Source organism: Microcebus murinus, chromosome 1 (genome assembly GCF_040939455.1).
Source record: "Microcebus murinus isolate Inina chromosome 1, M.murinus_Inina_mat1.0, whole genome shotgun sequence".
In the NCBI taxonomy this organism is placed as follows: Eukaryota; Metazoa; Chordata; class Mammalia; order Primates; family Cheirogaleidae; genus Microcebus; species Microcebus murinus.
In genome coordinates this window covers 107,452,459-107,470,687 of record NC_134104.1, presented here as the reverse complement: position 1 = coordinate 107,470,687, position 18,229 = coordinate 107,452,459, and the positions used below count along the sequence as shown (strand labels likewise).

The window sequence follows — 18,229 nt, the reverse complement described above, 5'->3', positions numbered from 1 at the left end:
CTGTGTTCTTTGTTACTTTTTTTCATTTAGAGGTCTGCAAATTTTGACTACCAGGCATAGTTAATAAGACTGTGCTTTAAACATACTTTTAAAAAAGAGCATTGATACATTTTATAGATGTTCATTTAATGCATTATCATTTTAGGAAAACAATTCCAGCTTGGTTTTCTGGTATCTGTGGCAACAAATGTGTGGATATATCAGAAATGGTATTTGTTTTTATTAAAATATATTCCATGTGCCTTTGGATTCCTCCCTGATGGAACAGGCATCTTGCATTTAATATGTGTATGGAGTAACAATTTGTCCATTCTAGTCAACTGCTTTTGACTACCTGGCTCACGCAGTTTCCCACCAGGTGAAACACCTTTCTAAGGTCTTCCTCCTGTTTCCCTTACTTTCCAGCCTGTATCCTCAGTACATAGTTTGTAAACATTGTCACAAGGATTGTGGTGCTTTAATTTATGCAGTCTAAAAGGATGGACAAAATTAACCATATCCCAAAGTGACCAAGTCTACTCCTTTACTTGGAAAATTATAGAAACATTTGCCTTTCAGTACATTAGATCTGCAGCTACGTTAGTTGTCTCTGTTTCTTTAGATTTTGCAAATGGAAACTGAAATCCAGCAAGTCGTATCAGGAGCCCATTCAGAAAATGAACAAAAAAACAAATGAAAATGACCCAGAACGAGGTGGTGTATTTTTCACTTTGTGTTTTGTAGGCATAAGTTCCTTCTTTATAATTTGCAATTTTTTCTGAAAGGTGGTGGATTTTCACTTCAGAAGCAAACAATATCATGACAAGACAGCCACAAGAGCCTGCAATAGAAGAAACAACAATGTGTTGGGACAAATATTTCCCGATAGGGGACAGGAAAGAGGGTCAATGTGCAAATCAAAGAAAACTTTTTACCATCATCCTTCTTTGGATTCTCCTGCAAAAATATATTATTGCAAATTTGTAATCATGAGCCTGATTCTCCAACCTATGGGTGGTAGTGCTTAGGTTATGGCTTTGAGTAAGTAAGATTTCTGTGTGCATCTGTAGCCAGGGTAGGGGGTGGTTAGAATCAAGCTAATCTTATACAGACTGGGAGATATTCCTCTTTGCATGAAAGAGGCTGAATTGCTGGGCACCTTAAAAGCACAATGGTGGAATCAGGCTACAAAGCAGCCACTGCTATGATGTAGCTTCAAGAGAACAAATTTCTCTATATTTCACAGGCCATGCAGGATAAATACCAGTCATGTAGCCCCTTGTGAAAGGACCAAGGCCTCCCTTCAGAACAGTTACCACAACTCCTCCAGCTCTCACCTGAGCATAGCTACAAAGGGAACTACCTGAGATAGTCATGGATATCTATAGAATCCATGTAATAGAATTAGAGTTTGTAGCTGGGCGTATGGCTGCCTTGAATATAGGCAACATTGCTCAGCTGAGTGTGGCTGGGATGTAGGGGCAGGAACATTTCCTTGAGTATACAGATACTAGGAGCTGCCCTTTCCCCTCTAATTCCTCCTTCCTGTAGTTGAAATATGGATGCAATAGCTGGAGCTCCAGCAGACATTTTGGACCAGGTGGCCTCAGAAATGGAAGCCAAATACTATGGAAAAACAAGAAAGAAGGAGTCTGGATCCCAGACACCTGAAGCCACCAGATCAGCCCTGGACTTTTTATATGTGAAAAAAAAACACCACATTTATTTTGTTTAATCTATTAATATTATTTCTCCCTTTCATGTATTACTTATTGGGAGCCTAATCTAATCCTAAGGGATGCAGCTATGGTCTGGGTGAGATCTCGGCAGGACAAGCCTACTCCATTCTGGGTAGGACCTGGAAACTCTGATGAGTTGTCGCCTCTGAGGATGGAGAATGGGAAACCCCCAGGTGGGTGAATGTCACAGGGGCAGAAGCAGGTGGCAAGAGGTACCAGATCAGGAGCAGAGTGGATGGCAAGACTCTACAGGGTTTCCACAGCTACTCCTGTATCCCAGGTACCACAATGGGCTTCGAGTTAATAGGAGACTTGCTGAGATGGTTTTCTGACTTGGGTCAAACCAATTTGGGTTCAAACCCTGATTCCTTTATTTACTATGTGAAATTAGGCAATTTTAATTTCCAAGTCTCAATTTCTTTAGGCATAAAAGGTAGTTAATATAGATAATGCATGAATAACATTTGACATTGTAATTGACACATATAAATGCTTACTAATTGTTAGCTATTCCTGTGGTTTTTATGTATTCCTTTTTCTTGCAAGTCCTTACCATAATCTATTGATTTAGTCCAAACCAGTTTGGGTTTAAGCCCTGATTCCTCCACTTGCTATGTGAAATTAGGCAATTTTATTCCAAGTCCCCACACCACCCCATGTCAGGAAAACCTGACTCCTCAGGGTAGGCAACCCAAAAGAATGTGGGCCTTACAAGGCCTTGTTTCTCCAAATACTCTCCCATTAAGTTTATGATTCCTCTCAAGTAAGTACTTTTTCAACTCTTCAATTAAAGTTAATCCAAATATCCTGGAAGTGGCAATATAATGGCTTACATTTCCATTCATTAATTCACTCATTCATTCAGACTTATTATAAGCCAAGCATGGGGATAGTGGTGGAGATTTGAACATTAAAGAAAATAAATGTGTTTTCTGCTCTCACAGAGTATAATCGGGCAAGGGACATAAAAATAATTACAACCAATTCCCGTAAGGGTAATGTAGGGGGAGTACAGGATGCTGATACTGAGACAGTAGGCAGCGTCACGGAAGGTTCCTTAGAACTAGCCGGAAGGAGCTGTAGGAAAATTTAGCTGAGCACAGGGAGGCTGCACTGTCTGGGGAGAGCATTCCAGGCACGGGGAGCTGTGATACAAAGGATGGTCCCCATTCCCACCCAAAGGCCAGGTTTGGGTGGGGGCTGGGGGACAGGGCTGAACAGAAAAGGTGAAATCGTATTTCTTCTGCTTTAGAATTTTACATAGGACTGGCCACATCAGCATGATTATCATCACAAAATACCTCCAAATAATCAAATAATACACAATATAATTTTCTTGAAACTTCACTTCCTACCAGCTTCAGAGTGGTAGCTGAGACTATTCCTTTGTAAAACTTGTCAGCCTATTTTTATATTCTGAGCTTAAAACCAGAGCTCTCCCCTGGTAAAACCGTATTATTCCTTTATTGTTAGATCCTAACAAAAAGGCTGCAATGCTGTTTCCCTTTATCTTTTATTTGAAAACTGTGGGGAAAATGCCACTGCTTTTACCATAAGAGGCTTCTTTGTCTGAGGAGATGGTGAATTTCAGACAGAAGTGAAACACTATTTCCTTAGCACCTGAAAGGAAAATTCAAGCTCGGTTTCCATTTCAAGTTGTTAAATATTTTAAAGGTACTACTTTGTTAAGGAGACAGCATTGTAGTGAGGCTGTATTTCAAATTCCTAAAGGAAAAGTTACTTTGGGTGTCTTAAGACTCAAACCCTGTTGGCATAGCTGGTATTTCAAGCACACGGGCTACCGAGACAGAGTGTGCCATCTCGCAGTGCAGAGGATGCTCTGAGTGATTTTACTCTGGATTCTAGGGTTGATCATGAGGTTAACTTGTCATTTCAAAGCCAGAGGATAGAAATCCAGCCTGAGTCTCTGATAACCTGCCAGTGACCGCTAGGAGATGTGAAGGGAAACAGCTCAGTGTGAATTTGGGATATTTTTGCTCCTCTCTGTCCGTGGTTCTAAAAAAAAAAAAAAAAAAAAGACGTGGGATCAAGGATAACTATTTATGACTTAAAACCAAAAGATACACAGGAAGAGTTTCTCTTTGTGGCCCAGCTGCTACAGACACAGAGAGAGGTGTGTAAGGAATGTGAGTGATGGTGACACTATTGCTTGGCCTACGCATTCCATTACGCCCCCTTAGACTCTAGCAAGAGGGGCTCCTGGTTTGGGTCCCACATTTAGAGGGTCCTGCCTTGTCTCTCTTCTGGAGAGGTCCCTCCCCACAGGATGAGGAACTCTTAAAGTCAATGGAATTTACCCATGGAGAACGCAGCATTCTAGATACTCCTAGGACCTGGAATTTCCTTCGCAAATGGCCCTGCACTTCCAGAGCCTCCGTGGGTGTCTTCCCCAGGTCCGTCCTCCCAAGGGCAGACTTTGTGGCTGGTGTTGCACATCTCTGAGAACTGAAAGTGGCCCAAAATATAGCTGTGTCAAGGGGTATTGTCAGAGCTCAAATACACAATGGAATGTCCACACACACATGCTTGAGGCCGTTTGCTATGTGGGATGGAGCCAGGCAGGGGAAGAAAGTGGGAAGAAAGGCCTCACAAACATTAGGATCAGGCCCACATGTTTCCCTCCTCTTTTTCCCAGTTATCCATGTACACCAAGAACTGAAACTCAGATGGGGACATTTGGACAGATTCTCTGCATTTCTGTCCATCTGATCAACACTGCTCTTGCTCACAAGAAAGGTTAGAATAAACCAGGACTTTGGAAAACCTGCCAAACCTTGCTCAAGCTAGAATTTGTAGTATAACCAGGCACAAGGCCCAGGTTTTACTGCCCAGTGTCTTATTCGATGACCTACAGGCATTTTCCTTTCATCTGTCTGATTTCCTCACCATCTGGCTAGAGCTGTAGTTTTTTTCTCCCCTTTTAATAGCTTTGATTACTCAGTTAATTTCTGACTGAATAGGATAGCTGAGTTATAGGGCTGTCACACCATGAATGATCAGTCAATTAACAAACATTTGTAGCGTGCTAGACACTGCACATTCATGACTCTCCTCTAGCAGCTGTCTGGGACTGCAGAATTGGGCACTAATCTCCTCCAGTTCTTGCAATATGGGAATGCAGGTCACAGCCAACAAGAGAGTAGCTTCTTCATCCCTGCATGATCCTGATGGTAACTATGCTCTTATGAGTGGGAACACCCTGCCATGATCTGTGGGAATCCAGGAGTACTATGGGCTTAGATCCTCAAAGGGAAGAAACCTCTGAAATGTTATCCTGTTATCACTAAGATCATATTTTGGGAGATAACAAGTTGGAATTTCAATTCCATTTAAAGTAATGACCAACATTTTCAGAAAGTTAACACACCATCTTTCAATTTTGTTTTAGGTAATAACTATTAGAGGCATTCCATTTCCCATACAGAATGATAAGTTGATAATTTCCCTCTTTAAGGAGTCTTGAGAGGTGATGAATGGGGTTGGGAAAGCCACAACTTTGCAGGTGCAAGTGCTAGTTTTTTGTGAAGTCATGCAATCTCACTAGAAAGTCAGTAATTGAAGGTAAGGTCACCAGCAATGATTTCTTCCCCAAACAGAAGCTGTTCTGACTCTATACTGCTAGATGCAGACCAATGGCTACCATCTAGAAAAGGGATGAAGGGGCAAGCAAAGCAAGTTAAAAACTAAGAGAGGATTTTGAAGTCTTGATGGTGAGCAATTTTGTCCTGTGTTTCCAAAGAACAGATGTAGATCAAGGAATAACGCCAGTTGGGTTTAGCTTTTTCCCTTTGTCTTCTGTAATGGAGAGTTGAAGAGCTCACATCTAACTCAAGTTTTATAAATGCCAAATTGTAGAGAAGGGTGATTGGTGCAAAGAAAAAATGATCTAAAAATATAGTGTTTATCTAATTTGAATTGATTTTCAGAAAAAAATGTCATGTGTTACCAGGAAATATGCAGAGCTGCTTCTATTTTATTCATTTATTTGACAACTATTTATTGGGTGCTTATTGGACTGTTCTGGGCACTGGGGATAATATAGCACTGAACAAGACAGATACAAATCCCTTTCTGCACAGAACTCTCAGTGGTGGAACAATGGAGAGAGATGGAGGCAGCAGCAAGATTATTAAGTGCATTCTCTAGTGTGTCAGTGTGATAGGAACTAAGGGGATAAAATAAAGCAGGGAAAGGGACAGAAAGGTTGGGGAGGGGTGGCCAGGGAAGGCCTCAGGGGGAAGCTATCATTTAAGTGCATCTTGAGAGAAGTGAGGGAGTGCAAAGGTGGATATTTGGGGAAAACAGTATTTCAGGCTGAAGGAACAGTGAATGCCAAGGAACCAGGTGGTTTAAGCAGAGAGAAGAGAGGAAGGCAAAGAGTAGGAGAGTGAGCTGCCTGTGTGTGTCTGAAGTGGATACATTGAGTGCTGCTTTGGAGGTCGTAGCAAAGACTTGGGCTTCGACTCTAAATGAAACAGAAGGGAAGACATACAGTCTGAATTGGGCAGAAGTCTATTTGCAGTTGTGATAGAAAAAGATTGAATATCTCTTTGCACAGTGTCATGGCCGGGCCCTGTGCAAGGTAAGTTAAATACAGCCCTCCTACTACATCCTTGATGTGAGTGACCTGGAACATGATGCTCTCACAACACTGCCCCTTCAGCCAGCCGTTGTCCCACACGAGAAAATGTACTTTCTTGCCCATTGACATCATGGGCTGGCTAACGTTACTTCTCTTTTCCTTCTGTGACCTCTTTTCTAAAATCTATGCTGAAAGACTAGTAGAATATTTTCATTGCTGGCTTTTCCTTCCACCAATCCTATATCCCTTTATCCTTTCTCAGGTTCTGTGGCTTTGATTATAGACATGCCTGTATCTCTTTCTTAGACTCTGAACAAATAGCTCCTCCATAAGGACTGAAGTAGAAACAAGATGCAGATTATTTTTTCTACTACCAATTGTGGAATAATATGCCCTAGACATATTACAGAGGCCTGGGTGTTATTAATACTGAAACTGATATATATTGTAAGCATTCTTCTATTTTTGCACTGTCCTTTATTTTCCTGTCTCTGTGTTTCATATATGACTGTGCTTATTTATGTTCCATGCCATAGTTATAATTATCATAATTAATTAGGCCCATACTAGGAGCATCCACTTTTTAAAGAAAGGCAGCAATTTTATTTGTTTACCTCTTAGAGAAAATGCTATATATAAGACAAAGCATAACTCATGATGCTATACATAAGAGAAGCTATATGTAAGAGATGCTTTATATAAGAGAATAATTACAATTATTGCAAACTATAAAAAATACAATTTCCAATAAGTCCACATATTGGTTGTTTTCATCATCTTCAGAAAGCCTGAGCCAATACGTCTCATGTCATCCTCAGAGAGTATTCACTGAACTATTAGGATGTTCTACCATCAATCCATGTCAAGTCTTCCACAGGCCCTACTCTCTTTTATTGGCAGCTCTGGGTAAGACTTTCCACTATCAACCAGGAAACTTCTAGAATGGAATATATAAAAGGCATATACTCAAATATCAAGTTGAAACTATGGGTCCAGTTGTTTCTATACCTGATTCTCTCTTTTTTGTTTCCCTCTCTTTTTCTATCTTCTTAATGTGTGTACATCTCCCCCCTCTCTCTCATTGTACTGTAAATCTTGAGGGAGGTGTTTTTTTTTTGTTTGTTTGGTTTTTTTTACCCTATTTTCCTTATTTTTCCTTCCTTGCCCACCCTCATTCACTCTTATAGGTGGTCACCTTTTTACCAAGCTCACTGTTGACTGGTACTCTGGAAACATTCTCCTCTTATAAATTCTGGGACACCACAATATCCCAGCTTTCCTTCTTTTCTTCTTTGAAAGCTGGATCCTCCTCTTCCTCCACCTCCTTAGTCCAAAAATTAACTGATAGTGTTCTTCAGGAGTTGGTCCTAGGCCAGTTTTTCTCTATGCACATTCTCTTCCTAGATGATCTCATCCATTTTCATTACTTTATGGAATATCTATATCCTGACAGTGCCTAATGTCTTTCTTGTAGACCTCTTCTCTGAGCTCTAGATTCATATAGCTGACTGTCTGTTTGATGACCGCACTTGGACTTCTCCTAGCATCTCAGACTTGGTGTGCCCCAAATAGAACACTTGATTTCTGGTGCTAAGCTCCTCTCCCCACCTCTTTCTTGTCCTAAATTCTAAGTCTGTTCCTCCCCTTGTCTTATCCATTTTGATTAATGCCGCTGCTATCTATTAATTGTGTAATTATCCATTAAGCTACCTGCAAATCAATTTGGATCTACTTTCAGGATGTTTTCAGAACCTATTCATCTTTCTCCATCTCCAATGCAATAGCACTGTCTTTCACCAGACATTTCTTAAAGGGATAAATCAGCTATCAGACATCTTTTTAAAATCTTTCAAAACCTGCTCATTGCAATTAGAATCAATTCTAAAAGACTAATCATGGCTTTTAAGATCCCATGTTAACTGGCATCAACTGATCTGTCTAATCTCAATTTTTTTTTTCCTTTTTGCCATTTCTCTCTCACTGCCCAGCCCCTAACCACATTGGCCTTTTTTTGGTTCCTACAACAAGCAGACCTCTTTCCCTAGACACGTGCGCTTTCTTCTCTTCATGAGAAGTTCTGTGAGGGTCCTCAGCTCTTTCTTACCTTAAGGACTCAGCTATTTGAAGCAGCCCTTCCCATCCAGCAGATCAAAGCTGGATCCCTGCTATCATTTTCTATTATAGCAATCTATTTATCACTCTCATTGTGATTATTGTGATCTGTGACTATTTAATTATTTATGTACACTTTTAAAAAATTATCTGTGTATACTGTCACTAGATTGCAAGCTCCACAAAGGCAGGACTGCATGCCTGATTCACTGTGGGATCACCAGTACCCGTTATAAAGGCTGGCACATAGTGGACACTCAGTGTTTGCTGAATAAATCAAATGTATGCATGTGCATCAGCAATCTTCACACTGGCTACAAATTAGAATTATTCCTGAGAGCTTAAAAAAAAAACACCCAAAGCAATAACCAAGCCCCACCCACAGAGACTACACTTTAATTAGTGTGGTGTGGGACCCACCATCAGTATTCTTTTTTTTTTTTTACTTGTTTTTATTTTATTTTATTTTACTTATTTTTATTTTATTTTTTTTTCACTTTTTTTTTATTTCAGCATATTATGGGGGTACAGATTTTAAGGTTTCAATAAATGCCCATTCCCCCCCCCATCAGTATTCTTAGAAAGCTCTCCAGGTGACTCTAATGTACAGTCCAGCAAGAGAATCACTGCCCCAGATGAACTATAGGGGACAATTAATATATTACTAAAATCCTATCTTGGGGAAAAGACTTCTCAATGCCGTTTATAAATGACAAAATGAGAAAGAGCAAACTGGCTGACTTGCATGGTCAGCAATGCTGATAGTGCTCAGAAAGATCACATAGAGGACGCTGAGGACAGTGAGCTGAAGTGTAGGCTGTGAGAGTGGAAGGAAGGGCTGATACAGGAGGGCAACACAGTATGAAGCCATAAGCATGAGTGAGCCGTGGTGACCAAAGCCATTGCTAGCCTGGTCCAATGGCTTGCTCTCTTTCCTATTCTACTTCCATGGTCCAGCATGCACCACACAAGGTGACATAGGAGATGCACCTAGCATTGTCACTCTGGGCAGTCTGGAAAGTTCTACATAGACAATCGGGAAGACCTCTTTCCCCTTCCCTTTCCCCCTTCTGCATGCCTCAGGATGCCAAGTCTTGGGTCCCCATCCAGCAGGGGAGTAGATAGTTGAAGAAATGGCCCTGGAATGACTTTAACAAAAGGAAAAGGGGAAGATTGGGGGACCCAGAAGTGAGGAGGAAAGAGGAAAAGAGGTCCAGGAAGGAAGGCGTTTTTCTCTGATGACTGGGAGCATGGCCACCTGGGCAGAGCACATTGGTGAGAGAAACAGGGGAGGAAACCCAGTGGAAGGAAGCTGCCCTTGGGGGGCTCTTAATGGCATGAGACTCACACGAGGACCCTTGACACAGTCTCTGGCCCCTGAGTGTACGATGCACTGGCTCACACGTAGAGTGTTTGTGATAAAGGCTATCAGACCCTACCCTTACACAATCGGGGTTTAGGGCCAGGGTCTGCATGAATATTACAACTTTACATAAACATTTCCAAAGGTCCAGGGGCTTCTGGGTACTGTATGTGACTTAAGGGGAATGAGGTCATCTGTGATTCCAGTGACTTGCTTAGCCCCAGAGCTAAGTCACAAACTGTCAGTCCATCTGACCCTCAAACATGTTTTGATGTCATACACATTTTTTTTTAAGTTGTTGAAAATGTTTATATTTAAAAACAAGTATTGGGAACTTTAGGCCGGGTGCAGTGGCTCACGCCTGTAATCCTAGCACTCTGGGAGGCTGAGACGGGCAGATTGCTCAAGGTCAGGAGTTTGAAACCAGCCTGAGCAAGAGTGAGACCCCGTTTCTACTATAAATAGAAAGAAATTAAATGGCCAACTAATATATATAGAAAAAATTAGCCGGGCATGGTGGCGCATGCCTGTAGTCCCAGCTACTCGGGAGGCTGAGGCAGGAGTATGGCTTGAGCCCAGGAGTTTGAGGTTGCTGTGAGCTAGGCTGACGCCATGGCACTCACTCTAGGCAACAAAGCAAGACTCTGCCTCAAAAAAAAAAATAAAAATTAAAAATAAAAAATATTGGGAGCTTTAAAAAAACATTGATCTGGAAACACTAGGCCTTTATCCTTTGCAAGACACATCTGGGGCTGGCTCCTTCCCTTTCTTTCTCCCCCTTTCTTCCTTCTCTGATTCACAAGCCTTTTGTGAGCACCTGCTTTTACAAAAAAATCGAAGATGGATAAAATATGACCTAAGCATGGGGTCTGACTGTTCCCGCATATATTTGTGTGTTCAGTTTCTCCTTGTATTAGACTTGGCCAAAGGCTGAGATAAGATCTGGAACTTGGATTAGATTCTGCATTCTCTGAGTCATCTTGCTTTTCCAATGCCATTAGTTTGGTCGTCTGTCAGAACTGTCAAATAATTTGTCTTCCAAATGGTCTGTTCTTCTGAATCTCATTCAGAAGCTGGAGCGCTAGACGGCTGTGCCGGTTAATAAGCTGCCGTGTCTCACCTTCAAAACCAGCTTTTCTTTTCTCTGCTTTGTGATTCTGGGTCAAGACTCCCCAAACTAGTTCTGCCTTGCCAGCTGCTTTCTGCCAAAGGTGAGAGCCAGGGGAGAGGGGAGATGGGCGCGGGGAGGAGGGCCCGCTCTTCCACTTGGCTCCCGATTCCTGCCAGCCTGGCCGCTGGCCCTTCTCCCTGGTGGCAACTATTGGAGTGTTTCCAACCCCCTTTCATACTCACAGAAATTCCTCAGAGTGTCTCAAACAGGTACAGTGCAACTCCTCAAGGTCTGAGACCTAGTGCACTGGGGCCTCTTCTCAAGCTTCCAGGTTGTGGTAGAGCCAAACTCTTGTTTGTTCCCCAAATCCTAGGGATGGGGCTGCTTTCGGGAATTACCATCTCTGAGATACCTCAGGGTCTCCTTTTTGTGTTTTCAGTCCTCTGACACCTGTTTAATCAATTCCCTATAGCCCAAACTTAAGCTTGCCTGAGAATCACCTGAAGGGCTTGTTAAAACACAGATGGCTGGACAGCACCCCAGAGTTTCTGATTCAGTGGGTCTGGTGTGGGGCCTGAGACTTTGCTTTTCCATAAAGTTCCCAAATGATGCAAACGCTGCTCATCTGAGGACTCCACTTTGAGAACGACTGATGTACATTATGTTCCTTCTGTTAAGATAGTGTGTATTTTGCTTTCTAGCTGGATCCTGATTGATTCAGCGGTCATCACTAAAATGGCATACAGATCCATACGGATCCACCAGTTGGGTTTTGGATGGTTGGGGGTGGGGAGGAGTAATTCCAACACCCCCTCCTAACCTAGACTTTCAAATGAGATTGAGTCACTCTCATGATCTGTCTGTACATACCATGAGCCTGTGTGCTTACTCTTCTTTCCTGATTTCAAAGCCCTTGGCTTTCCTTTCCAATATTCTGTCCTATTCATGGCTGGCTTGTGTCCTACCACCTCTATGGGCCTGCTCTGCTGATTACATCCCGCTTGAATTCTGATTCTCTAACCTGTTCTGTCTAGGTGACCAAGTTAACATCTCCTTCCTGGACTTGCTTTTTCAAGTCAACAAATACATATTGAATGGTTTACTGTGTGCAGAGCTTCATGCTGGATGCTTTTGCCAAAGATACAAAGACAAGGAAGACTTAGACTCTGTCCTCAGAGGATAAAGAAAATATTTGCAGAATTCCTGCTAGAGAGAGACCTACTTTGGTTGGGAGAATAATTTGATTAGCAAGATGTGGATGGGGTAAGACCCTAAGCAATGTGTGTAAGTAACAATTAATAGAGGCTGTACTATCTTCTAAGATGAGTGAGTCCCTGTTAAATACAGGGCTTTGTTTTATAGAGCGGGATCTGTGCAAATTTGTTGTTGGAGTTGAATTGTGCTGGAGAAGGGAGTAGTGTCAAGAGCAAGCAGGAACCTCGTGCCTCCTGTCTGGTGACTGGCAGCTAAAAGGGCAACTTCAGGGGAAAAAAGAAACAGTGGAACAGAGATTTTCATTACATTGTTTTCTGGTGAGAGTTGTAATCTCTCTCATCTCTCATTGAAATCACCAATAAAATTACTTGCTTCTCAGGAATAGGACAAAGTATGGAATCTTTTGGGTGAAATCAGAGAGCTCCTATAGAAAAAAACTACTCTATAGGAGTTATGTATTTTTCATTTTCTCATCTTTCTCCTCCTCTTTGAAAACATATTGTAAACACCCTTTGTCACTGACTGGATTTTATATTCTTTTCCATCAGCCTTGGCTATTGAGTGGTACATGTTTATTGATGAACAGATTTCTGGGTTTAGAGTTTATCTTTGCCTAGATATACCCGCCATTAGGCTACACAGAGTACCTATAGGCCTGAACATGGCAACTCATATATGGGTGGAATACTGGACCTTTACTCTTTTTTGATGGCATTTATTTATGTTTTGATTATGAATAAAGGTACATTATTGAACATTTAGAAATATTGATAAATATGAGCAAAAATAAAAATCACTTAAAATTTCATTGTTCAGAGATAACCACTGGAGTCTCTATCTATCTGTCTGTTGACTATATCTCCTCCCTATATACTTATATTAATATATAGCCTCCATACATATACATGTTGGTAGAGTATATATTAAAATATATAATACATATTTTAGATGTATATTCTCTGTTATACACATAATAAAATTAGGTTCATAATATGTAAAAGCTTACATACTGCTTTGTTCCACTTAAAGCTTTGGGACAAGCATTTATCCTCTTGATAACATCTTCAGAAATATAATTTGATGTCAGCATCATAGTTATTCATATGGACTACTGTAATATATTTATTGAATTCCCTATTGTTGGATAGTTATGCTATTTCTCCACTTTTGGTTGTCATATATAATACTATAGTGAACATTTGTGTATATATATTATAACTTTATATTTCATTAGAACATCTTTTGACATATTAAAAAGCACACTTGTCTTCTAAGGTAAAATTTGGTACTTACCTGAAATGAAGCTCAAAAGATACAACCCTAGTGGACCATGCAGAGTCTCAAAGGGCTTGCCAAAAGCATTGTACATGAAGAAGGCTGTCCCCACCATGGTTAAAACGATGAGGATCGTGGAGAAGAGGATGACATTGACGTGGATGCTCACTGGGATTGCTTTGAGCAAATCTGGGAAAACTAAAGACAAAGCAAAACAAGAATTAGAAGAAATTTCATTAGCAGCAGTCTGCAAGTATAATTTTAAAAATTAAATCCCTCTTTCTTAAATTTCAAATATCACAAAATTCCTTCTGACATTCTCACTTACTAATTTACAAGGAGTTTATTAAAAAGCTTAAAGACAGGATCATTTCATAGAATTCGCCAGTAAAAATCAGCAAAGGGAAGAGTTGAGGGAATTTTTTTTCTGCCCTTGGTCATATGTAATTACTTAAATAAACAAATGCTGGCTTTATAAACCAAAACTGTACATTTTGATGGCTAAATTTAAATACCATTTCTCAGTAGTCATTTTTTAAATCTGTCTTAACTTGTAATGATATTTTAAGTTTGGGGATATCTGGAGAAGTTCAAATATCAGGAGGTTTTTATTTACCTTGTTACTAAAAAAAAAAAAAAAACACCAAAAAACCAAAAACAAAAACAAAAAAAACCACACATGGTTTCTAGTCCACACCAAGATTAAAGAATAGGGTATTTTCAGTGAGCTTCAATATTTTGATGTAGCACAAAGTTGTGAAAAAATAATTTCTGGTGCTATGAGAAATATTTTCCATTTAGAAAACACACCAAATCTATTTCTAGATTTTGTGTTCAGGGCAAGTTTTTCTTGTTTGCAGAGGAAATTAAATACTTTTTAAATGTAGGGTTTCTTTTATCGGGTGAGGCATCAGCATGCTTGGCATCAGCAAACCAGCAGGACCAATCTAGGGAGATTTAGTTCAGTCTATTTAAGTTTCTCAAACATTTATCAAGTGCTTAATTTATTTACTGAGCACCTACTATGTGCCAGGCATTATTCTAGGTGCTAAAAGTAGCACCATAAAACAAAATAGACAAGGCCCCTGTTGTCTCATGGGGCTTATAACCTAATGGGAGTAAACAAATGAATGTGATAGCTTATGTCCAAAGACAGTCACTACCAATGCCTTCCCCTGCTTTGACACATGTGTCACTTCCCCTTTTAAGAGGTAGAATTTTTTCCTCAGTCCTCTTGAGCTTGGACTGGTCTGTGACTGCTTTGACTTTCTGAATATGGCAGCAAAAGTACATTGTGCGGTTCCAGGCATATGCTTTGAGAGAACCAGCAGTCTCTGCTTTTTTTTTTTGTTTGTTTATCTTAGGGGCATGAGCTGCCATGCAAGAAGTCCAGGCCACTCTGCTGGAGATTGAGGCTACCTGGAAAAGCACTGAGGCTCCAGGTATGTGAGGAAAGGGGTTGTCCTGGATGTCAAGCCCAGAAAAGGTACCAGATGACGCCTACCCAGCTGGCTATGTAACTGCAACAGTAGGAGAGACTCAATCAAGAACTGTCCAGTTCAATGAATAAGCTTTTGGATTAAGCCCCTGAACGTTGGGGAGGGCTGGTATGCATCGGTAACAATGAGATACTTTGAGATAGTGGTAAATACTATGGAGAAATAAAAAAGGTAATGGGATTTTGAGTGATCGGATGAGTGGAAGGGGGTGGTCAGGAAACTGACCCTTGAACAGACAGCCACCTGAACATTCAGAAGGAAGTCATCCTGTAAAGATCTAGGCAAAGAGCTTTCCAAGGAAAAGGAGCACAACTGAGGCAGGAACTAGCCAGTGTGGTGGAGCCTGGCAAATGACGAGGAGGTGGAAGTGGGATTTTCATGCTAGGATCAGATTGTTGTACTCACTCGATCCTGGTCTATTGACCATGGTGAGGAGTTGGCTTTTTATTCTAAATTCATTTGGAAGCCACTGGAAGGTTTTAAGTAGAAAAGCGACACAGTCTCCTTCATGATGTTAAAAGATCACTCTTGCTGATGAGTAGTGACCACAGGAATTGGGAAGGACAAATGTCCCCATCTTCCCAGGGAGATCTGGAAAGGCTATTTACAGAGGTGAAAGAGGGAGGCAGGCCTAAGGTGGTGAGAGGTTGTCGTGTCTTGGATACATTTTGGAGACAGAAGATAGGACTTGTCAAAAAAGAAGAATCAAGGATTACTCCTAAATTTAATTCCTGAGCAACTGAATAAATGGTGATGCTGTTAACTGAGATAGAGAAATAGAAGAAAGAGGTTTGGGTACCAGGCTGGGAAGTGATGGAAGGGTTCTGTTTTAGATATTTTAAGTTCGAGTTGCCTCTAAGACCTCCAAGTAGAGATGTCAAATGGGATTTATGTTTCTGGAGGTCCAGGGAGAAGACGGGTGTTTGACAGAACCTAGACTAGGGTGAAGTGAGGCAAGGAGATGCCTCATATGTAAAAGGTAAGGAGGCAGTCCCCCTCGCGGCCAACTCTGCACCTGGATGAGTCTGAGAGTAAATGTCTCCTTAGATTTTATGTGCTGGGTGCCTCAGTGGCCTCACTGTAGTCATGGCTCTGGTATTGAAACCCATGGGAATGGATGTAAGCCATGGAGAAGATGTGGTTAGAGGAGAGAAGAGCCTGGAAAGAGCCCTGGAGCTCCCCTGTCTACCAGGACAGAAGGGGAGAGAAACCAGCCAAGGAGACTGAGAAAAGAGCAGCTTGTGAGTTAAGAGCAAATCCATGAGTGAAACAGCAGGGAAGCCAGTGGGGAAAATGTTTCAGGGAGGAGGTAGCGGGCAGCTGTACAAACACACGTCTCGTGGTGACGATGCTCTACCCCGAGCATGTGCCAGAAATGGACCCGGTGAGACAGTTGGATTGGTTCAGAACAAACCTTCACCACGGCTGGATATAACTAATTATTAACTATACACGTATACATATGATGTACGCCTAGTGCTATCGGATAGGGAGCCTCCTCTTCATAAATACAAAGATGTTTGGATCCTGACAGTGTTCACCAGTGTCCTCACTCAGGAGTCATGGCTAGGTCATTTGACTGCAGAGATTTAATAGCATTACATTCCGTTTATCTTCAAATAGTAAGAGAAATGCATACTAAAACTATGAGATACCATTTTCTACAAATCACGTTTACAAAGATGAAAACATTTAGTAATATCCTGTGTTAGCTGGAGTGTAGGGAAATGGGGACCCTTGTGCATTTTCTTGGGAGTGTAAATTGGTATAACCTCCTTTGAGGCAGTTGTGCAATAAATATCTATAAAGCATTAAAATGTACATACACTTTAGCTCAGCAATTTCAATGAATATTTTTGCACATGCAAAAATATTGCAATAAAGTATTATAAGTATATTCATTGCTGCATTTTTGGTAATAACAAAAGGTTGGAAATAACTTACATGTTTAGCAGTAGCACATCCATACAATGAAATATTAGTCAATGATTACAAAGAATGAAGTGAATCTGTAACAACAGGCATGGAATTTTCACCAAAATATGATGTTAGATGAAAAAACAAACCAAACAGAAAAGAGAAATGTGTATCATTTTGCTATTTGAAGCCAATGGGGGTTATATAGAATAACAAATAATTATTTAAGCACTTATCTGATTTAATTCTCTCAACAAGCCTATGAATTAAGTATTATTATTAAAAACTGAGGCACAGAGGCTATGAATCATGCCCAAAATTTATATTTAGTAAGTGGCAGAATAGGGATTTGAACTCATGTTTTCACTCTTACCATCATGCTACAGCAGCCTCAGGGACTGCCATGTGTGTCTAGGCAGAGACTATTTCTAGAAGGCCACACACAAAATGGTAACACTACTTCTGGGAAGGGAGACTGAGAAACATTTTGCCATATATCTTTTTGTACAGTTTAGAAAAAAATATTTTTTTTATTTTCCTACAAGCAGTGTCTATTCAGTTACTACATACTTTTTTTTATAATTAAAAAGATAAATGAGGATGTAAAAAAACTCTTGTAACTGTTACAGATTGAATGAAACTTAAGAGACACATTAACCAAATGTAACATGTGACTATGGATATGGTTTGGGATTCAAACAGACCATCTATAAAAAGACAATTTTGAGATAACCAGGGAAAATTGAACAGGAATTGGGTATTAGATATCTTGTGATTGATATTTTATTGCTTATGTTAATGGTGTTGTGGTTGTGTTTTTAAAAATCCTTATCAGTTAGAAATGACATGGATGGATGGATGGATGGATGGATGGATGGATGGATGGATGGAGATAAAATAGGAAAGTTCTTCCACTCTGTTGGAAGCATGGGGTAGTGGCGACACGGATGTGAAAGTTCACAGATGCTGAGCTCCTGTTGTGGGTGATGGCAGTGGTCCACTCTGCCCCGTCTTCCAAGGACACAGCCGGCTTTTGCTTCTGGAGTCACAGCTGGTCTTGTACAGATGGTTGCTAACCTCTGATGATTCGACTTACAATTTTCGACATAATATCAATTTTTCAATTTTTTGATGGTCTGAAAGTTATAAGTATTCAGTAGAAACTACACTTTGAATTTTGATCTTTTCCCAGCATAGCGACACACGTGTGATATTCTCTCCCAGTGCCGGGCAGCAGCAGCAGAGAGCTGTGTTGCCAGATGATTTTGCTGAACCGTAGGCTAATGTAAGTGTCTGTGCACATTTAAGGTAGGCGAGGCTGAGTTATGGTGTTTGGCAGGTTTAGGTGTATTGAGTACATTTTGACTTTTGATATTTTCAGCTTACAATGGGTTTATACAGAGGTGGCCCCATCAT

At 40.7% G+C, this 18,229-nt stretch overlaps 1 protein-coding gene across 1 annotated transcript in view; it reads right to left on the bottom strand.

The window, feature by feature from the left end:
* Positions 1–554: 554 nt before the first annotated feature.
* CLRN1 (clarin 1) overlaps positions 555–18,229 on the bottom strand; it is a 34,385-nt gene continuing 16,710 nt past the window's right edge. Inside the window, exons 2-3 of the mRNA XM_012782807.2 lie at positions 13,416–13,595; positions 555–820 (exon numbers count right to left, since the gene is read on the bottom strand). Of these exons, the coding sequence (XP_012638261.1) occupies positions 555–820; positions 13,416–13,595 (446 nt within the window). The remainder of the gene's footprint in view (positions 821–13,415; positions 13,596–18,229) is intronic.